Below are 19,101 nucleotides of genomic sequence, written 5' to 3'. Positions count from 1 at the left end.
GTGTAGTAGTAGTAGGGGGTTTGGAGAGCGGGGTGGGGTGGGGGTATGTATTATCTTTTTTGTTTTTCCCCTGAGGTCTCACAGACGCCATAGAAATGTCATTGCCACATTAAAAGCTAAAAACAAAAATGCCTTGGTCTTTAAATAAGCTTACAGATTGACTACTAGTATGATTTGTGTAAAACGGTAGAGTTTGCACTTTATCCACCAGGAGGCAGTATAATACACAAACACAATAGCATCCAGGTTTTAGCGTCTAATAAATGCCATATTTGCCATCAAAACATTACCTAATCTGTTTCATAGGGATGTTTTTTTGAGACCAGTACGAGTACTCAACCGATACACTAGTAGTATTGATACATAACATTTTCCCCACAACACAATAAAAATAAAAATATCCCATTTTTCCTTAAAATTGTATTAAAATAATGGCAATTTCCTATTCCTAATTTACCTATAATTTGTACTTCGCACAATCTAATTCAGGCACCTTCAAATCTCAATGTAGGTTGAGGTCTGGAATTTAGCATTAACTTCGTAATGGTTTAGTTTATGAAATTGAAATCATTTTTGTTTACCTTTAGCACCCTCAAAGTGTAGTAAGAAACTGCTTTGACTTGTGTTAAAATGCCTGAGAGCAACAAGTAATGGCGGAGTGTTGCCCCACTTTTTTGTGGTCAAGTACATAAATTAGTTAAGTAAATAAATTCATGTTTTGGCAAGGCAAGAGTTGCTAGAAAGGCCATTTAAGACAGTTAAGTACATTCATGTGGCAAATGTTACTAGAAACGAGCAACTTAAGATGTTAGCATTTGTTAGCATCCTGAATTTTGCTATGCTAACTGCACATTTTTTTGTAATTCAGAACACATTTTACGTAACGATGTTAAAAATAATAAAGTACTTTATGGTGTGATCATATATACTTTACATTTTGGGACAGGTGTGTGCTACTGTAGCGAGAAAACAATGTTAGCCATATTTCAACTGTACAATAAATAAGGCCATAACACAACATATCATCTGTTGACTGTATAGCTGGATAATGCAGCTCATCTCACAATTTAACTTAAATTACCGTTTAAAAAAAAATCCAAGGACAAATAAAGTTGAATAGTTTATTAAAGCAGGCAAGATATACATTTAAAGTAGTTATACATAAATATATGAATCACACATCAACTGAGACAAATAACCCCATTTTCTATTTTTATTTTTTAACCGAGATGTGATTTTGGGTATCATCTACTGTTAAGTAATCTTAGAAAAAAATCTAGAATTGTTAATACCAGTAACAAATTTCAAAAAACATTATTTTATAATAATTATACCTGCAGAAAACACTCTTGTAATACCACAGAAACAAACTTTTGGTTCCTTTCCGACACACTAAAGCTCTTCTGTTACAGTCAAAAGCAGTTTAAAAATAAAAAATAAAAATCAATACAGAATATGCATTTAACACTTTCCAATGCAGAAAATTGCTGTATATTCATATATTGCTTGGAAACAATCAAAGGTCATTTAACTATACACCGTCAACATCTAACTTCATGAGGTAGTTTTTTTGTTGTTTGTACATAATTCATGTTACAAATTGACCTAGAAATCAAATTTCAATCTGTTTTCTATTCTGTAGCGTTGTTTATCCCAGCTGACTGAGTGAGAGGCAAGAACAATCTAAGATCTTCAATGCACCCAACGTGTATATTTTTGGAAATGTGGGAGGAAACCGGAGTACCCGGAGTAAACCCACGCCAGCACGGGGAGAACATACAAACTCCAACACAGGTTGGCCGGAGCCCCGAACCACCAAACTGCGAGGCGGATGTGCTAATCACTCCGCCTCCGTGCCATTACATACATACTATACATACAAAACTGTATTGAAATAATGAAAGAAAGTGAAACAAGGGTGAAAGTGCAGTTTTGAAGCGTAGTCAAGAGCTGGAGGGTTACGATGGCCAAGTAGCTTAAGTATTGTAGGCCTTGGGATTGCAGATGTAGGTTTCCACAAAGTAACAATTCTCGAAGTGCACAATGTGCTTGCAGGTGTTCAAAAATTCTGCAAATGCAACATTCATGTTCAGTGTTCATGAAGCACTTGTGATATTTTTTCATCAGTGTTCCCCAACCACCCGGCGGCCACGGCTCGGCAAGCTGCAGTTGAATTTTTTTTATTTTTTAGATGACAGCAGTTTTTTCCTTTTTTTTTAAACTCAGTCCATATTTGTGCAACGGTGAAAGGAAGTGAGTTGCATCATCACCTCCAACAAGCTGTCATGCCAATCAAAGGCACTCGTCACTCATCCGTCCATCCTCCACACTTTGTGAGTTCACTCCGCTAGCAGTGACTCACAAAGAGCTGTGCCCACATGCAATCACTACAACAGGAAGTTTGCATTTGCTCATGTTGGTTTTTCACAATTCGCGTGCTCTCAACTCTGTGACTAAGTGGTACAATTTGTCCCTGCTGGTGAGTACTACTCAGATTTGGTGTTGGAATTTAAATTTTTTAATTTTTTATACTCAGTGCTTTTACCATCAACACTTTTTTTTCAATCAGGGGGAAAAAATTCAACATTCAAAAAACAAAACAAAAAAAAAATTCAATTCTAATGTCTTGAGACACGTTTTAATGCTGAATTAAATGTTTTTTACATTGAATTTAGATTTTTTTCCCACTGACTAAGAGGGGGAAAAATACAGAGAAATTCAAACGTGGATTAAAAAAATCTGTTTATTTTAATGGTTAAAAAAAATTATGAATTCATTTACAAAATCCTGAGTGATGTTTTTTAAATGTTGCATTTTTTACATTGAAAACTAAAAAACAATTGAAATTGATGGCAAAAAAAAAATAAAAAATCTGAATTGTTTAAAATTAAAAAAATATTCAACTACATTTTAAAATGTTGCATTTTTTTACATGTAGAATTAAAATAAATAAAATTGATGGCAAAAAACTGAATTGTTGAATTTATATTGATGGTTAAAATATTCACTAACTCAAGGAAATCGCCAAAATTGATTCATAGTAAAAAAAATAATAATCTGAGACCGTGTTGTCCTGGAATTTTAGCATTTATTTTTTTATTATTTTTTATTATTATTTTTTAAGATTTTTGGTACAATACGTTGGTTAAAAATAATCTGAGCTAAATTCAATTTAGGTATTTCACATGGGGAGATTTTGGTGGCAAAAAATTGTGATGCCTGATTATTTTTTTACATAAAGAAAAAAAAAGTGATTCAAATTGAACCTGCAATGGCGCATGTGCAGTATGGTTGATTTAACCCTTGGCCGGTGTTAATTTGTATTAATGAGCAGTGCCCCAGTATCAGACAGAATGGACGGCATTCAGTCCAGGGGAATAATATTTTCTTTTAATTGCTGCAGTTAATATGCCGCAGCGTTTCCCTACATTCCCTAATTTGCAGTTGGGCGTCGGAGAGCCCCCCTAACTAACAAGGTTGTCATTAACATGAAGCAAATAGGAAATTTGAAAATATTTGTTTAACTCGGTCCAAGAGGCCTGCTGACCTATATCGGGCCGCGGACTGGTGGTTGCGGACCACTGCAGTAGGACGCCTAAGCCCCAGTAGAGTCCGCTACTCACCAATTTCAAATTCCGCGCTTCCCTCCTCCTTGGGCATCATTTCAAAGATCATCTTGTTTTGACACACCTCTTGGATGGCTGAGCCCAGATCTTTGTCGTCAGTTAGTTGCTTTCCCATGATCTGAATGTCCTTCAACATGTACTCATTTCCAAAGTATATCTCACTCTGGGCAGAAAAAAAAAACACACACAATATAAGACGATAAATAACAATTGCACACCATGTTCCACAAGTGCTAATTTCCTGAGGCAGTCATCAGCTTGCGAATGTCACATGACCAAAGAAGGAAAACAGAGCAACTGATGTCATTTTCAGTTGATAGCCAAGTGGCAAAATGACCGCCCCTGAAGATAGATAAAAACGGGTGCATTTTGCTGTTAACTCATAATGCTATGTTTAGACTAGTGGAGATGCATACATGTTATCGTAAACACAATTTTGGGGTTGACGTCCCCCTTTAACTCATTCACTGCCATTGACGGCTATAGACGTTAAAAAATTCATTTGAACTATTTCTATTAGTTTTTAACATTTTTTCCCCACTTTTGTTCACAAGAGTATGACATTTTAGATTATTTTTACTGTACATTTGGAACAGATATAAAATTTGTGATTAATTTTTGAGTTAACTAGTGAAGTCATGCGATTAATTATGATTACAAATTTTAATCGCCTTACGCCCCAAATTTTTTTACGTTTTCTTTCTTTTTTAAATTCATTCACTACCATTGACGGCTGTACAGGTCAAAAGTTCATTTCAACTATTTCTATTAGTTAACATTTTTTTTTACCAAAGTATGACAACCTAAAAAATTTTTTATTGTACATTTAGAACAGATATAAAATTTGTGATTCATTTTTGAGTTAACTAGTGAAGTCACGTGATTAATTACAATTAAAAATGTTAATGTTTTTAATGAATTTATGGCAGTGAATGAGTTAATAAAATATAAATATGCAACTTTATGTACATTACCAAACATCATTCACTTCAAGCACTTTACAATACCTTTTAGCAGGTTTAAGACTCATTTACTATTATTTATTAGGGGATGCTTGATACCACTTTTTTTTCACACCGATACCACTAGTACTTTTCATACATCAAATAATTTCATTTAATTAAAATATTTTTAAAGACATTTTAATCCCAATGTAGCATTTTTCCTTAAATTACATCAACTTCCACTTGTTCATAAAATACCTATTGTGTATAGAAAAACACAATAAAACACACTGCAATAAATAAAATGAAACTAATAAATCAGTGGCCAGAAAAAGTCCCCTTGTACATCTGTCAGGCATGTGTATGCCTTTAGATCTTGATCATAAAACGTCCACAAGAGGGTGGCTGCGAGTATGACGAGAATATCTTGAAATGAGACTGGTATCGGCCCGATACGGATACATGGTATCGGTACTCCCCCATCCCTAACGAGAGGAAATTCAACTTACTCTTTTCCACATATTTTAAAAATCATGGCCACATGCAAGGTCTTCCCATGTGGCTGATCATTATTAGTACTAGCTTGTGTACGAGCCGCAATATCCCGCTGGCGCTATCACACGTGGTCTCACCTTGGTATTGCTCAGCAACTCCAGAAGGTTGCTTGGCGCCTTGACCACGTTCTTGTTCAGCACAGTCACATAGCACATTTGCTTGACTTGGTCATAATAAGCAGTCTTGCCCTATCGGTACAAACACGTTTTAATATCCGTCTGAAATAAATACGTACAAATACTTGGACATTGGTAATAAACTTGCTGGTCAAAGGTGAGAAGCGCGTCTTACATTTGTGAAGTCATGGACGATGACAATGTTGTCAGCGTTACTAGGACCTCTGATCATGAGCACCTTCATGAACTGGAGATTGTCTTCCACGGAGATGGCCACCTTCACGTCCATCTCCATGATGCAAGACTTGGTGCTCAACACAACATGGCAATTGAATTCCTTTGCACGCTAAACACACGCACACGCCACACACACCTTGGTCAGCACACAGCACCTTCCATCAATAATCTCACTTTTTCTTTGGGGTACTGGATAGATGTATGGAAATGGATGTATGGATGAATGGATGGCTGAGCTAGCAGATGGGTGGATGGATATATGGACAATGGATTATTAGGATGGCAGGATGGATAAGAGATGATATATGGATGGATAATGGATAATGGATGGGAGGATGGATGGATGGAAGGATGGATAAACGGATGGAAATGTATGGGTGGATGTACGGATGGCAGGATGGCTGAGCAGCTTGGATGGATGGATGGATGGATGGATGGACAATAAAATATTAGGATGACAGGATGGATGAGAAATGATATGTGGATGGACAGACGGATTGATGGATAATGGATGGATGGCTCAATAGAATGGATGGATGGAAATGGATGGATGGATAATGGATGGATGGCATGATGGATGAGCAGTTGGGTAGATGGATGGATGAGGAGCTGGGTGAATGGATGAATGGATGGCAGATGAAAAGAGCAATGATGATGACATGTCAAATCTAATACTGAGCTCTCCAGAAAAGAAAAAAAGGATGGATGAGAGATGATATATGGATAGACTAATGGATAGACGCATGGATGGATTATGGATGGATGGAAATGTATAGCTGGATGTCTCATTAGGATGGCAGGATGAATATGAGATGATATATGGATGGACAGACGGATGAATGGATAACTGACGGATGTATATATAGTGATGGATGGATGAATGTATGTTAATGTATGGATGGACGGATGAAAATGTATGGATGTTGGATGGATGGCTCAATATTAGGATGGCAGGATGGATGGATATAGGGATGGATGGATGATATATATGGATTGATGTGAATATAAGGATAGGATGGATGGATAACATATATGAATGGATGGACGGATGGATGGAGACGTACACTCAAAATTTCATAGATTTTGGAGTCATTGGAGTAGGAATCTGCATGGACAGATACGTCTGCAGGGATGTCAGGCAGCTGGACGGATGGATCCTGGATGAGTCATGTCAGGATCACTGCACTTAGTGATTAACGAAGACGGACAGTCCTACAGGCCCGATGGGCGTGCAGTGGTGCGAAAGGTACCTGATCAGGAAAGAAGTGGCGGTACGTGTAGATGGAACCCAGCACCAATCCTAAGAGGATGACCAGCACAGACATCAAGAGGGTGCACAAGCGGACTGGAAAATACTTCTTGATCCGGGAAGAAGTGTTCTTTTCCAGGTCCTGCCGAATAGACCAAATTTTTTTTATCTTTGGGTTGCCAAAGAACGGAGGTCCTTCTTATAGAATCAAGGACTTTCTACTCAACGGGTACCTCTTTTGGATACTGACTTGATTCTAAATTCCAAAAATAAAACCAATAATAACACTCCAACACAATAGGTTGGCGTGTTTATAGTGCTAATGCTAACTTAGCATTGCTAGGGCTGCCATTTTGAAGCCAAAGAGCGGGAAAAAATGGACACAGGCCATTTGTCATTTGTGTTACAATCACTGACATTGTTCCTTTACACAGACTCACACTTCCTATGAACATTTTTTTCTCAGAATTTGAGTTGTGACTTTTACCGTCTGAGGCAACCTGCTTATGAAACTGACTCAAAAAATGACTCAAATTAACTCATTCACTGCCATTGACGGCTATTGATGTCAAAAATTCATTTGAACTATTTGTATTAGTTTAAATATTTTTTCCACTTTTGTTAACAAGAGTATGAAAACCTAGAAATGTTTTCATTATACATTTAGAACAGAGATCAAATTTGTGATTAATCGTGAGTTAACTATTGAAGTTATGCGATTAATTAGGATTAAAAAATGTAATCGCCTGACGCCCCTAATTTTTAATATTTTTTTCTCTTTTTTAATCTTTTATTAAAAAATTAAATAGTGAAGTCATGCGATTGATTACAACTAAAAATTTTAATTGCCTGACACCCCTAAATTTTTATATTCTTTTCTTTTTTTAATCTTTTTTATTAACTAGTGAAGTCATGTGATTAATTACAATAAAAAAATTCATCGCCTGACGCCCCTAAATTTTAGTAATCTTTTCTTCTTTATGTCCAAAAAAGAATTTAAAAAAAAAGAAAAAATAGGCATTTAATTTTTTTTAATCCTGATTAATCGCATGATTTCACAAGTTAACTTACAATTCATCACAAATTTTACATCTGTTCTAAATGTACACCCCCCAAAAATCTAGGTTTTCATACTTTTGTTAACAAAAGTGGAAAAAAATGTTAAATAGAAATAGCTAAAATGAATTTTTGACGTCTATAGTAGTCAATGTCGGTGAATGAGTTAAGAAAGAATTCCAGTTGTTGTTTTTTTGCTGCAATTGTGGAACAATTTTAGTTTTTAGCGAAAACCACCAAACACCATATTTTTGGGGCATTTAATAACTTATTTCAACCAAACATTTTTTTTTAAAAACAATTTCCCTTTCTACAGTTATTAGTGGTTCCATGTTGTCACCACCAAAATGTATTTGTGTTCACCCAATTAACACCTGTTGTGAATTCTGTGTGTAGTCACTAATGTATTCGGGAATCACCTCTCGACAGGAAGTCCCGACGTGTGAATTGCGTCGCCGAGTCGTGAGTCAGTCAGAGAGATCTGATAGACGTAGGAGCAGGCGGCGCTGAGACCCGCCAGATGCCCACCCACGGCCTCACTAGCAATCTGCCGCCTTCGGCATACTACCGTCTCCATGGCGAGGAGCGGAAGTGGGAGCATCAGGAGGCTCTGACGAAAGGTGTTTTGGCGGAGGCCTATTCTGAGACGCCTGCGTCCATATCTGAAACTCGACGTGGGAATCCTGGAGCTCGTTTATTTCCCTTAATTTTAGACACTTGAGGCCCCCGTTTATTGACGTAACGTGGGACTGGCAGACCGCGTGATCCGTCACTCGCTTGTATGTGGAATTATCACACAAGTACTTCATTAACTCATTCACTGCCATTGACGGCAACAGACGTCAAATATGAATTTGAACTATTAGTTTCACATTTTTTTCCACTTTTGTTAACAAGAGTATGAAAACCTAGAATTTTTTTTTATTGTACATTTAGAACAGAGATCAAATTTGTGATTAATCTTGAGTTAACTAGTGAAGTCATGTGATTAATTACAATTAACTCATTCACTGCCATTGATGGTATAGATGTCAAAAATTCATTTGAACCATTTCCATTTGTTTAACATTTTTTTCCCACTTTTGTTAAGAATATGAAAACCTAGATTTTTTTTATTGTACATTTAGAACATATATAAAATGTGTGATTAATCGTGAGTTAACTAATTAAGATTTTTTTTTTAATCGTGTCAGGCGATTTTTAAAAAAAATTGTAATTAATCACATGACTTCAATAGTTAACTCGCGATTAATTGCAAATTTGATATCTGTTCTAAATGTACAATAACCTTTTTTTCTAGGTTCATATGACATTAACATTAACAAGTTTTTTAAAATAGAAATTGTTCAAATGAATTTTTGACGTCTATAGCCGTCAATGGCAGCGAATGAGTTAAAACTTAATCGCATGATACCCCTAATTTAAGAAAAAGAAAAGATTATAAAATATTAGGGCCGTCAGGAGATTACATTTTTTAAATTGTAATTAATCGATTAATCACAAATTTTAAATGTTATAAATGCACAATAGAAAAAATTCTAGGTTTTCATACTCTTAACAAAAGTGGAAAAAATGTGAAACTAATATAGTTCAAATTAACTTTTGACGTCTATACCCATCAATGGCAGTGAATGAGTTAATATGAGTGGTTGTCTCCCTGGGAGGTTGTGGGTTCGATCCCCAGCCCTTGTGACCATGTTGAAGTTCCCTAGTTTGCTCGCAGTGGGCAATTAAGGCAGCAGTCGACCACTGTGAGGCTTTACAAAGAGCTTTGGACAGCATTATGGTGTAAATAAAGCATTGTATTATAAGCAGTCAAATTACTGCGCAAGAAAACGGCTCATTTTGTCAACACTTTAGGAGCATCACAAGACAAAACATTAGGTACACTTGCACCACTGAGTTACTTACCAAAAAGAGTCTTTACAAGGAATTAATACTCTCATATACAGTACAGGCCAAAAGTTTGGAAACACTTTCTTATTCAATGCATTTGTTTTATTCTCATACTTTGTAGATTCTCACTGAAGGCATCAAAACGATGTATTAACTGATGTGGAGTTATGCACTATGTACAAGGTGAAATAACTAAAAACATGTTTTGTATTTTAGATTTTTCAAAATTGCCATCTTTTGCTCTGGTTACTTTTTTGCATACTTTTGACATTCCTACCTGTGGGAACTCCTTAAAAATTGATGGAAAACCCTTCCAGGGGTTGGAAAAACCTTTTGAAGCTCATCGAGAATGCCAAGAATGTGCAAAAAAAGTAATCGGAGAAAAGGGTGACTTTTTATTTATGTATTTATTTTCACCTTTTTTTGTTAAGTACAGAACTCCAAATGTGTTTGATAGTTGTCGTCATAGTTTTGATGTCTTCAGTGACACTCTACAATACGCATAGTCATGAAAATAAAGCATAGTATTGAATGAGAAGGTGTGTCCTAACTTTTGGCCTGTACTGTGATGTACTGCATTTAAATGAAATAAAATAAAATAACATTATGTCCACCAACAATATTGTTGGAAAACTAAAAATAGTCAAAACGCCCATACACATAATTAATCTTAAAACACATAATTAATCTTAAAACACTCATGCATACATAGTATTTAAATAATTCAATATTATATATAATTCAGGTTCACAGCAAAATAGCGCTAGCAGGATGTGGCTGGTCATTGCTAAATCCAGTGTTAAATATTTAATCAAAAAAAATAAGATAATTGAAAACTAAAAATATTACCTTAAAGTACCCACACAGGATTATAAAAAATATTTGACTAAAAAAAAAAAAAAAAATAGTACTAAACTGGTAATCACAAAGTCCCCACACAGGATTCTAAAATATTTACTTTTGAGTAGTACTCATTGTACAAATCATCATCATATACATCATATACATCATATAAAATCTCCACACAGGCTCATACCTTATATAATGCATACAATATAATTGTTTATTATTTTAATAAAACCATCGCCACAAAGTACCCCACACAAGATTATAAAAATATGTTACTTTAAAAAAAGTCCCCACACAGGATTATAATAAAAATGTTTACTAAAAATCAGAAGAAAAAAAACCTCATAAATCATCCTAAATCCCCACACGGGATCATAAAAATATAACTGAGCTTATATGATACAGTTTGTACATTGTTCGTTATTTTAATTATTGCATACAGCTTAAGACAAAAAATTCAATTCAAAAAATACTAATTACTCTACTTTTAAATATGTATACTGTGCAATAAAGAATAAAAGTGTGCCTTGATCATCGTCGTCATATCTCTTTGACCCGTGATGGGCCGGCTGGTGACATATAAACATAGTAACAAAATTATAATAAGTGCACCTGAGCAGGACGCTCAGGTGCACTTATTATAATTATAATTAGCATTGTTATAACTTATTAGTATAATTGGCTTTATTAATTTTGCAGGACAACTCAAACAAACATGACAATCAGACAAAAGTCACTTTCATAAAGAGAGGGGTGGGAAAGTGCAAACTTACGCTGAGCTCGTTGCTAACCAAATCAACTTCATCACCTTTCTCTGTCTTGTCAGACGTCGTAGGATGCAAGGTAATTCTCACCATTGTGGACTCTCTGTCTGGTCTGCGTTTGGATGTTCAGGTTTCGTCTATTTTCAAGGATACACTTGCTCGGCTCTCGGTAACTCTAATAGTCCGTGCAGAATTTATACCCACTGACAGGGACACCATGACGTCACGAGCACGTCTTCTGTGAGCAACACCGGCGTGTGTGGGTATCAAGGAAGAGTCGCCCTCTTACAGTCAAGTAAAAGCACAACGTCTAAATAACCCGCTTAATATGACACATAATGCGACTGTTTACGTTTTATTAGAAGATTATACGAACGTTTTTACGGTTTCCTATAAAGTAAACGCGATTATAAGACGTTGTTGACGCAGTTCATGCCAATCGATATTTTTATTTTGAATGCAATAGTCAGATATGGTTCCGGAAGCACAGCTTTGTTCAACGTGAACTTGCCTGCAATCGTGCTAAATTTGCATCCCTAAATCTGATTTACATGCCAGCAAATATCACAATACCACAACAACCCCCACATTTTTTTTGTTTTTAAATGATGTAGTACATTACAGATAGTGGATTCCAAACCATTCAAAAATTAGAAATATATGAGTGTATATTGTGTTGAATGTCACTAAAACACAATGTTTTTAATCAGTAGGGACAACATTGTATGGTAAGCAGTTAAACATTTGAAGACATTTATTGACAATTTTAGAGTTGAAAAATGTGTGTCAAATACCCCCCCCCCCCCAAATAAATACAATTAAAATTAAATAAAATAGAAAATAGTGCGGTATCTTATGACATCTCATTGTATTTAAAATTTTAAAGAAAAAGAATAGTTAATATTCTTTTACATATTCAAAAAATAATTGAAAATAATAAGTCCGACATATTGTCACATTCAACTTCAATAGTAGGCGCTAAATTAACTTGAAAAATATGTAATGTGCTGCAAATTGTTCATATGTGTAAATGTAAGTGGTTGGTTGTCTTGCAATTGGCTGGCGACCACTTTTCTGACGGGACTAACTCTAATAAGGACGCTTGCTAGAAAATGAATGTATGAAAACAAACCAAAGCTATTCTAAGTGATTCAAAGCAAGTTACTTAAAACAAGTGTATCTTTTGAGCTGTAATCAAAGTGACAAACTATGTAGGGGGGGGGGGGGGGGTGCAGTCCTAAACGCAGCAGACAAAAATCAATGTTCAAAACATTCCAAGAATTCTCGTTCAAAACATGTCCCTGCTGATGTGCTTACATTAATAAGAAGAAGGCTGCGAACACTATTGACCTTTTTACGGCAATTTGGTGGAAATATTTTGCAACTTTTCCAGCCCTTTTGTGACTTGCAACTTTTCCATCCCTTTTGTGACTTTTTTCTTTCTTTCAAAGAACTGACTTTGATTCCTTCGAAGAAACAAGGAATTTCCACCAAATGTAATGTCAAATGTAATCGTTTGACAGCTCTAATATATATATATATATATATATATATATATTTAGGTGTGGTTTGAAATGGGAGGAAAAGACCGTAACACAGCACGTTTCTTCTAAATCTCTTTATTAGAAAGATAAAAACTAACAAACTTTGACTCCACACACTTAGGAAGCTAACCTTTGTATCTTTGTAAAGTTATTTTAGAGTGCTACAAAACTGTTATAAAACTTGGTCTTTTTAAGCACAATTTCAAAATTTCAAAGTAAAAAAAAACATAACGTTGAATTGTCTCAAAAATATTGGCAAAACTTCAGGAGGTGTAGAAGCTTCTTTGTAAGTATTGCAAGTATGTACAACATGTCCATTCAAAGCCTGATACATTGAATGACAGAACATGCACAGTGATGTTCTTCACAGCCAGGAACTGTCAGATGTTCCGGGCATTGTGAGCAGTCACAAATTGTCCAGCACGGAAGAGGATTAGGGCCAGCGAAGAGAAGAAAAAAAAGTTTGTCAGGATTCTGACTTTATTCTCAGAATTCTGACTTTAAAATCAGAATTCTGAGAAAAAAGTCAAAATTCTGACTTCAAAGTGAGAATTCTGACTTTAATCTCAGAATTCTGTGATTAAAGTGAGAATTCTGAGAATAAAGTGAGAATTCTCGAAACGAATAAAATGCCACACATTTTGTTTATAGAACGTGTAGGTTATCAAGCCCATATTGAAGGGGAGGCTGTCCATAAAGCCTGGGTGCATGGTAAAAAAAAAAAATCAAACAAAACAATTTTATTTAATTGTAATAATGATAAATAATAATTTCAACAGGATTTTCAACACATAATTTGATGTGCTTTGCAAAATTGCGGTATACTCAATGAAGATTACAAACTTAAACCACATGAGATAACATTGACGGCAATGCAGACCTATTCAAATGATGCATTGAAAATGATGGTAATCATGTTGAAATGATTCTATAATAACAATAAAATTGAACAAAATAACTTTATTTTAAGAAGTATGTTTTTTTTTGTTGTTTTTTAACCATGTAACCAGACTTTATGGACAACCTGTAGTTTGGCTCTGAAATATTACATTGTGTCCTAGAACTTTTCGGACACACGTCCCTCGTGTATCTTGGAAAATTTAGCCCAAATAACCCAAACTTTTTTTGTGAGTAGTGCATGTAGGCTGTAGTGCAATCCCATCCCGGAGACCCCCCCCCCCATTCATATGTAAATCAGTCGTCACATATATATTGAAGCTACCTCATGTCTCCCCCTCCAGTGGCAGCACTAAAAAGAAACCAGGTCTGCTGGCCGAGCCATCTGTCTAGTGTCTCCCCACTGAGGAGGGGGGGCTTCGAAAGACAGTACCGAGGGTTCTCGTTGGGATTTTTTTGTGACAGGAATGGCCCCCACTGGCAAGCACACATCGACTGACCACTGCACGGGCGGACACAAGTCTGACAGAAAGGTAAAAATAATAACGAGGGGGGCGGATTTATTCCAAAGTGTACCGTCGTTCTTATTTTTGGCGGCGCTAATAATAATTTTGTGTTTCCAGAAGAGGAAACCTCTAGTCGAGAAGAAACGACGTGCTCGTATTAACGACAGCCTACACGAACTCAGGGCTCTCATGGCGGATACAGAGGTAAAAAGCACTTCACATATTCATATTAATAGGCCAATCGTTCGCTTTTTAATGTGCTAAACATGAGCTGAATGTGACTAGCGTGTGTGTGCGTGTCGCGTTGCAGTTGCATTCAAAGATGGAGAATGCCGAAGTGCTGGAGATGACCGTCAAACGGGTTGAGAGCATCCTGCAACACCGGGCTCAAGGTAAATAATAAACACAAAAGAATTAAACACAGTGACATTGATCATCTTGGTTAGTTGGTCTTCTTTTCATTTTAGTGCGATTATGGCAGTGAATTGAATTTTACTCGAGTTTGCCTTGCTTTTACTTGGCAAGTGGCAACCCGTTGCCAAAAACCTGGCTAAATGTTGCATTCAAATGCAGCTGGGAATTCAGAGGAATTTATACATCCGACCGGGAAGCTCGCAAGGAAATGGAGTGAAAATTCTGTTTTTAATGACGAAATATGGGGAAATCGGTCAATATCTTTATAAATGTCTAAAGTCATTGTTTACATGAATGTTAGCACGCTCAAATTGGTATTCATTTTCTATTTCCTATTCCCACCGAACGTAGCGTTGGTAGCTAGTACCCTACAGTTGCATTTGACACACGAATCAAGCATTGAGGTTACAGGTGTAAAATTAATTAATATATTATATATAATATATTACTATAAGTAATATATTATATATAATATATTAATTGATTTTATTTCTATATGTTATTTTTCATTTATTGATTAATTCATTAAAAATGTGTGGGTCATATGATTGTGACATCCCTAATAAAGTCTAAAGTAAGTTTTAAAATGCAGTCACAATATCAATAAATATACAAAAAAAACTATCATAGTTTAAAATGAAGCCTTTCCAACTCTGAAAACGTGGTAAAGAATTTGACGCAATTTTTTTGCACTCCCCACCAACCTCAAACCTTTTGTTTTGTTTCTGTTGACTCCAGAAGTGGAAGCGGGCGAGCGTTTTGCGGCCGGTTACATCCAGTGCATGCACGACGTGCACACATTTGTGTCCAGCTGCCCGGGGATGGACCCCACGGTGGCGGCCGAGCTGCTCAACCATCTCCTGGAGAGCATGCCGCTGCACGGCCAGGACCGCCTCAGGGCCACGCTTTCGGGAACAGACCTCAACGCCGGCCCCTGGTCCCCACCGGGCCCCGCTCCCGCACCGGCCCCGGGTTCGTTGGTGTCCCCGGCCCCTTCATCTTCCTCCGCCTCCAGCGATGACCTCTGCTCGGATCTCGAGGACACAGACTCGGAGCAAAGTCAAGGTTCGTCTTCTGAGGAGTCGGAACAAAGTCAAGTTTCTTCGTCAGAAGAAACGGAGCCGCAGGACGTGGCGGCATGTGTGTCCGTAAATGGCAACAGATCCGTTTGGAGACCTTGGTAGACTGAAATGGCTGTTCGAGTCTATGAAATGTTTTAAAGCTGGGGTGTCAAACTCGGTTTCATGGCGGGCCACATTGTAGTAGAGGGTTGGTGGGGTGACTGTGAAAAACTTATAAAGGAATAGTCACGTCATTGTACAGTCGTGCTGAATAAAATTAAATATATTCTTATTTATTATTGTGGCAGTAAGGCAATAGTATATTTTATTCAGTCACCCTTCAGGAATATATTCCATATAACAATCAATACTTAGTACTCAGTACTTTAAAAGTAAAAAGTGGATCACACTTTCTCAAATTCATATTTGCATCATTCCAATATTTGACATCTTATTTTAAAAAAAAAAATTGTGTGCAATAAACTTACAAACACCTATCAACTCATATTGAGATTCCCAAATTAAAAATAAGCTAAGTAAATAAGTTAAAAACAACTTGGGCAATTCTGATATGTTAGATCAGGGGTGGGCACACTCGGTCCTCGAGGGCCGTAGTCCTGCAGGTTTTGGATGTTTCCCTTCTCCAACACAGCTGATACATGATCAGCTCATCAGCAAGCTTTGCATCAGCCTGATAAAGATCCTGTTAATTGGATTCAGCTACGTTAGAACAGGGAAACATCCAAAACCTGCAGGACTCCAACCCTCAAGGACCGAGTTTGCCGATCACTGTGTTAGATGAACAGAATTGTGTATATTTTGAACAACAAATTGAATTTGAAATCTGAAGTTAAGGGGAAAAAATATTTGGAATGAAGAAAAATTGTGTTTGTGTCGGAAACGTTTACTCGTATTGCGCCATTTTACGCAAGGCAAATCCGTACTGCTTTATGAAGGAAAAAACTCAAATTAAAATTAAAAGATGATAATCCCCAACATAGAAGCAAAAAGAGGAACGCAAAAGCTACAAAACAGTCGCAAGTCGCAAAATACAGCCAAGACGGGAACACTTCTTTGGTGCCAGTTCTGGAAATTCTCAATAAGTTTGCACTCGACCAACTCGGTCATTTCAAAGTCCTGAACTGAAACTGATAGTTTAAATAAATAACATTAAAAAAAAAAAAAGAAGCAAATTTACCATACATTTGTAGTACACCCACTTCATTTGCTTTGGTGAGCCCCCCCCAAAAAAGAAAAAAAGATGTGGTGGCGCAGATCTGACCCCCGAGGGCGTCGAGTTTGACACTTGTGTTTTAAAGCGACGTCTAAATGTGTGTAATATGTAAACTAATTGTTTTAAAATGCAAATCGGTGATCTGATTTGGAAGCGTAACTGCCTCAGATAGGAGGCAAATTAACTGTATATATTTACTTGTAAGACAAGCTATGTAGAGCAGTGTTTTCCCAACCTTTATTAAGCCAGACTCTTATTTTACATTCGAAAAAAGAATCACGACACACTACTCCATGAATTGTAAGCAAACCATTCTTCAAAAAAGACGCTTCCAGCTGTTTATTCCCAATCCCACTTGAAGCTTACTGCCAAACGAAACATAAAACAGGGAGAATTACAACATTGTGTTTTCAAACCAGCCACACAACTTTGCTTAATTACAACATTGTGTTTTCAAGCCAGCCACACAACTTTGCTTATAGAATGTGCTAGCTTAATGCTAACACATACGGCACTGGGAAAAGTCAGGCTAACCAAAACTAGCATTAATATATCATTAAACTTGTAAATCAAGGAAACTATTTCACGGTTTATTTATCGACCTTCTGCCATCTACTGGCAGACCATTTTAATGTTCTGTTAAGTTGTCACTATACGTCACCGCTATAGATAGAACAAAGACACATTTTTACATTGTGTTTGGGAATCACTGCTTTACAAGCTAGAACGCCATTGTTAAAATTGTGTAAATTATTCCTCATTTTTAAAAGGTAGTTTTAATGTATTTATATGCATGAAATGATAAGCACAGAACTTTTGTCAATAAATGGCTTTGTGACAGTTGACTTTTCTTGGAAGTTTGTGTCAAACGAGCCCACTCGGCGCCCACTCACGGCTGTGTTTTTGGTGTGTTTGTTTTTCTTCCAGGGTGTTAGCTAATATTCTGCAATGGCCGCTCATTTGCGTACACGTCGTAGGCACTGCAGAGGTGTTAAAGATGAGTAAGCCACTCTAGGAGGAGGCAATAAAGCTTTTCAAATATTATTTCATCGATGAAATGAAATAAATGATAAATGATGTTTAGTTTATGAGAATGGGTTAGCAATATTGTTGTAATTTGCTGTGGTATAAAACTGAGATCGGATTGGAGTACTGTTAGCCTATTAGCATAATTGCTACTTACTTTCACAATGCGAATGTACTTGCTAAACAGGTAATACGCAAAGGTTGAATCACAGCAAATAAATTCTTGTTTGTTGAATTTGTTGTGTTTTTCTTGTCCTGAAAATGTTCAAAAATAGCATAGGCAACTATGCTGCTGGGCTAACCATTTGCGTAATTGGATGATACTTTTTAAGATCCTTGAGTTACTTTTTAAAACTTTAAACGGTTCCTGTAGGAAAAGGGTTCCCCAACTTCCCCATTTAAAATGGCAACTAGCTTGAATTTTCACGTTATACAGTGTACTCTACAACTTGTGTTAACATGCATTGTTCAATAAAGGACACCTACCGATGAAATGAAAATAAAAATCTGTCCCTTTAAAATAATAGTGATGCTTATTTTGGTTACAGGGGGTTGACAAACTTGTTGTAATTTGCTGCGGTATAAAAGTGAGATAGTATTGCTAGCATATTAGCATAATTGCTACTTACTTTCACAATGCTAATGTGCTTGCTAAACAAGTACCAGTAATCAATCTGCAAAGGTTGAATCAAGGCAACTAGATTATTTTTGTTTGTTGAGTTTTCTGTGTTTTTTGTTTGTTTTCCAAAAACACTCAAAAATGACACAGGCAACCATGCTATTAGGCTAACAATTTGCGGCATTGGATGATACTCCTATACATTTTTATGGCCCTCGAGATACTTTATAAAACTGTAGCAAAAGAGTTCCCCACTTAAAACAGTACCTAGCTTGAATTTTCATAGCTTGCTTGAATTTTCTTAGCTAGCTTGAATTTTCATAGCTAACTTGAATTTTCACGTTACATGACGAGTGAATAAAGAGTTTAATTGCCATTTAGCAGAAGAGCATTGAATCGCTGGCATAGATCGACAACCAAAGAAACATCTTTCTGTATTAAATAAATCAGAATTTTCAGCCCATTTAACTTAAAATTAGAAATTTGTCACGGAACAACGGTTGAGAAT

General features: G+C 36.3%; 2 protein-coding genes across 3 annotated transcripts; one reads left to right on the top strand and one right to left on the bottom strand.

The window, feature by feature from the left end:
• Positions 1–1,107: 1,107 nt before the first annotated feature.
• LOC144044289 (integral membrane protein 2C-like) lies at positions 1,108–11,496 on the bottom strand. 2 transcript variants are annotated; one of them, XM_077558619.1, is made up of 7 exons: positions 11,302–11,496; positions 6,729–6,869; positions 6,543–6,635; positions 5,417–5,587; positions 5,203–5,313; positions 3,624–3,789; positions 1,108–2,068 (listed from the first exon to the last, which is right to left on the bottom strand). In XM_077558619.1, exons 1-7 carry the CDS (start codon positions 11,383–11,385, stop codon positions 1,977–1,979), a joined length of 858 nt encoding a protein of 285 aa, XP_077414745.1. In that variant the 5' UTR covers positions 11,386–11,496; the 3' UTR covers positions 1,108–1,976. The 2 variants fall into 2 exon arrangements, with proteins under 2 accessions (XP_077414745.1, XP_077414746.1); XM_077558620.1 differs by lacking the exon at positions 6,543–6,635.
• Positions 11,497–14,053: 2,557 nt separating this feature from the next.
• Positions 14,054–17,793, top strand: hes6 (hes family bHLH transcription factor 6). Its single transcript, XM_077555434.1, has 4 exons — positions 14,054–14,266; positions 14,357–14,443; positions 14,550–14,631; positions 15,392–17,793. The coding sequence occupies exons 1-4, from the start codon at positions 14,201–14,203 to the stop codon at positions 15,835–15,837; spliced, it is 681 nt and encodes a 226-aa protein (XP_077411560.1). The 5' UTR covers positions 14,054–14,200; the 3' UTR covers positions 15,838–17,793.
• The last annotated feature ends 1,308 nt before the right edge of the window (positions 17,794–19,101 follow it).

Source organism: Vanacampus margaritifer, chromosome 2 (genome assembly GCF_051991255.1).
Source record: "Vanacampus margaritifer isolate UIUO_Vmar chromosome 2, RoL_Vmar_1.0, whole genome shotgun sequence".
In the NCBI taxonomy this organism is placed as follows: domain Eukaryota; kingdom Metazoa; phylum Chordata; class Actinopteri; order Syngnathiformes; family Syngnathidae; genus Vanacampus; species Vanacampus margaritifer.
The sequence above is the reverse complement of the archived record's forward strand: the minus strand, read 5'-3'. Positions and strand labels throughout refer to the sequence as shown.

What these genes read in the sequence shown, in the direction of transcription:
- LOC144044289 (XM_077558619.1), bottom strand. Translation starts at nt 11,385, where the DNA reads ATGGTGAGAATTACCTTGCATCCTACGACGTCTGACAAGACAGAGAAA. An exon ending in TCGTCCATGACTTCACAAAT is followed by an intron (nt 5,314 to 5,416) that starts GTAAGACGCGCT and finishes TTGTACCGATAG; the next exon opens with GGCAAGACTGCTTATTATGA. An exon ending in AGTTGCTGAGCAATACCAAG is followed by an intron (nt 3,790 to 5,202) that starts GTGAGACCACGT and finishes TTTTCTGCCCAG; the next exon opens with AGTGAGATATACTTTGGAAA.
- hes6 (XM_077555434.1), top strand. Translation starts at nt 14,201, where the DNA reads ATGGCCCCCACTGGCAAGCACACATCGACTGACCACTGCACGGGCGGA. An exon ending in CTCTCATGGCGGATACAGAG is followed by an intron (nt 14,444 to 14,549) that starts GTAAAAAGCACT and finishes GTCGCGTTGCAG; the next exon opens with TTGCATTCAAAGATGGAGAA. An exon ending in CCTGCAACACCGGGCTCAAG is followed by an intron (nt 14,632 to 15,391) that starts GTAAATAATAAA and finishes TGTTGACTCCAG; the next exon opens with AAGTGGAAGCGGGCGAGCGT.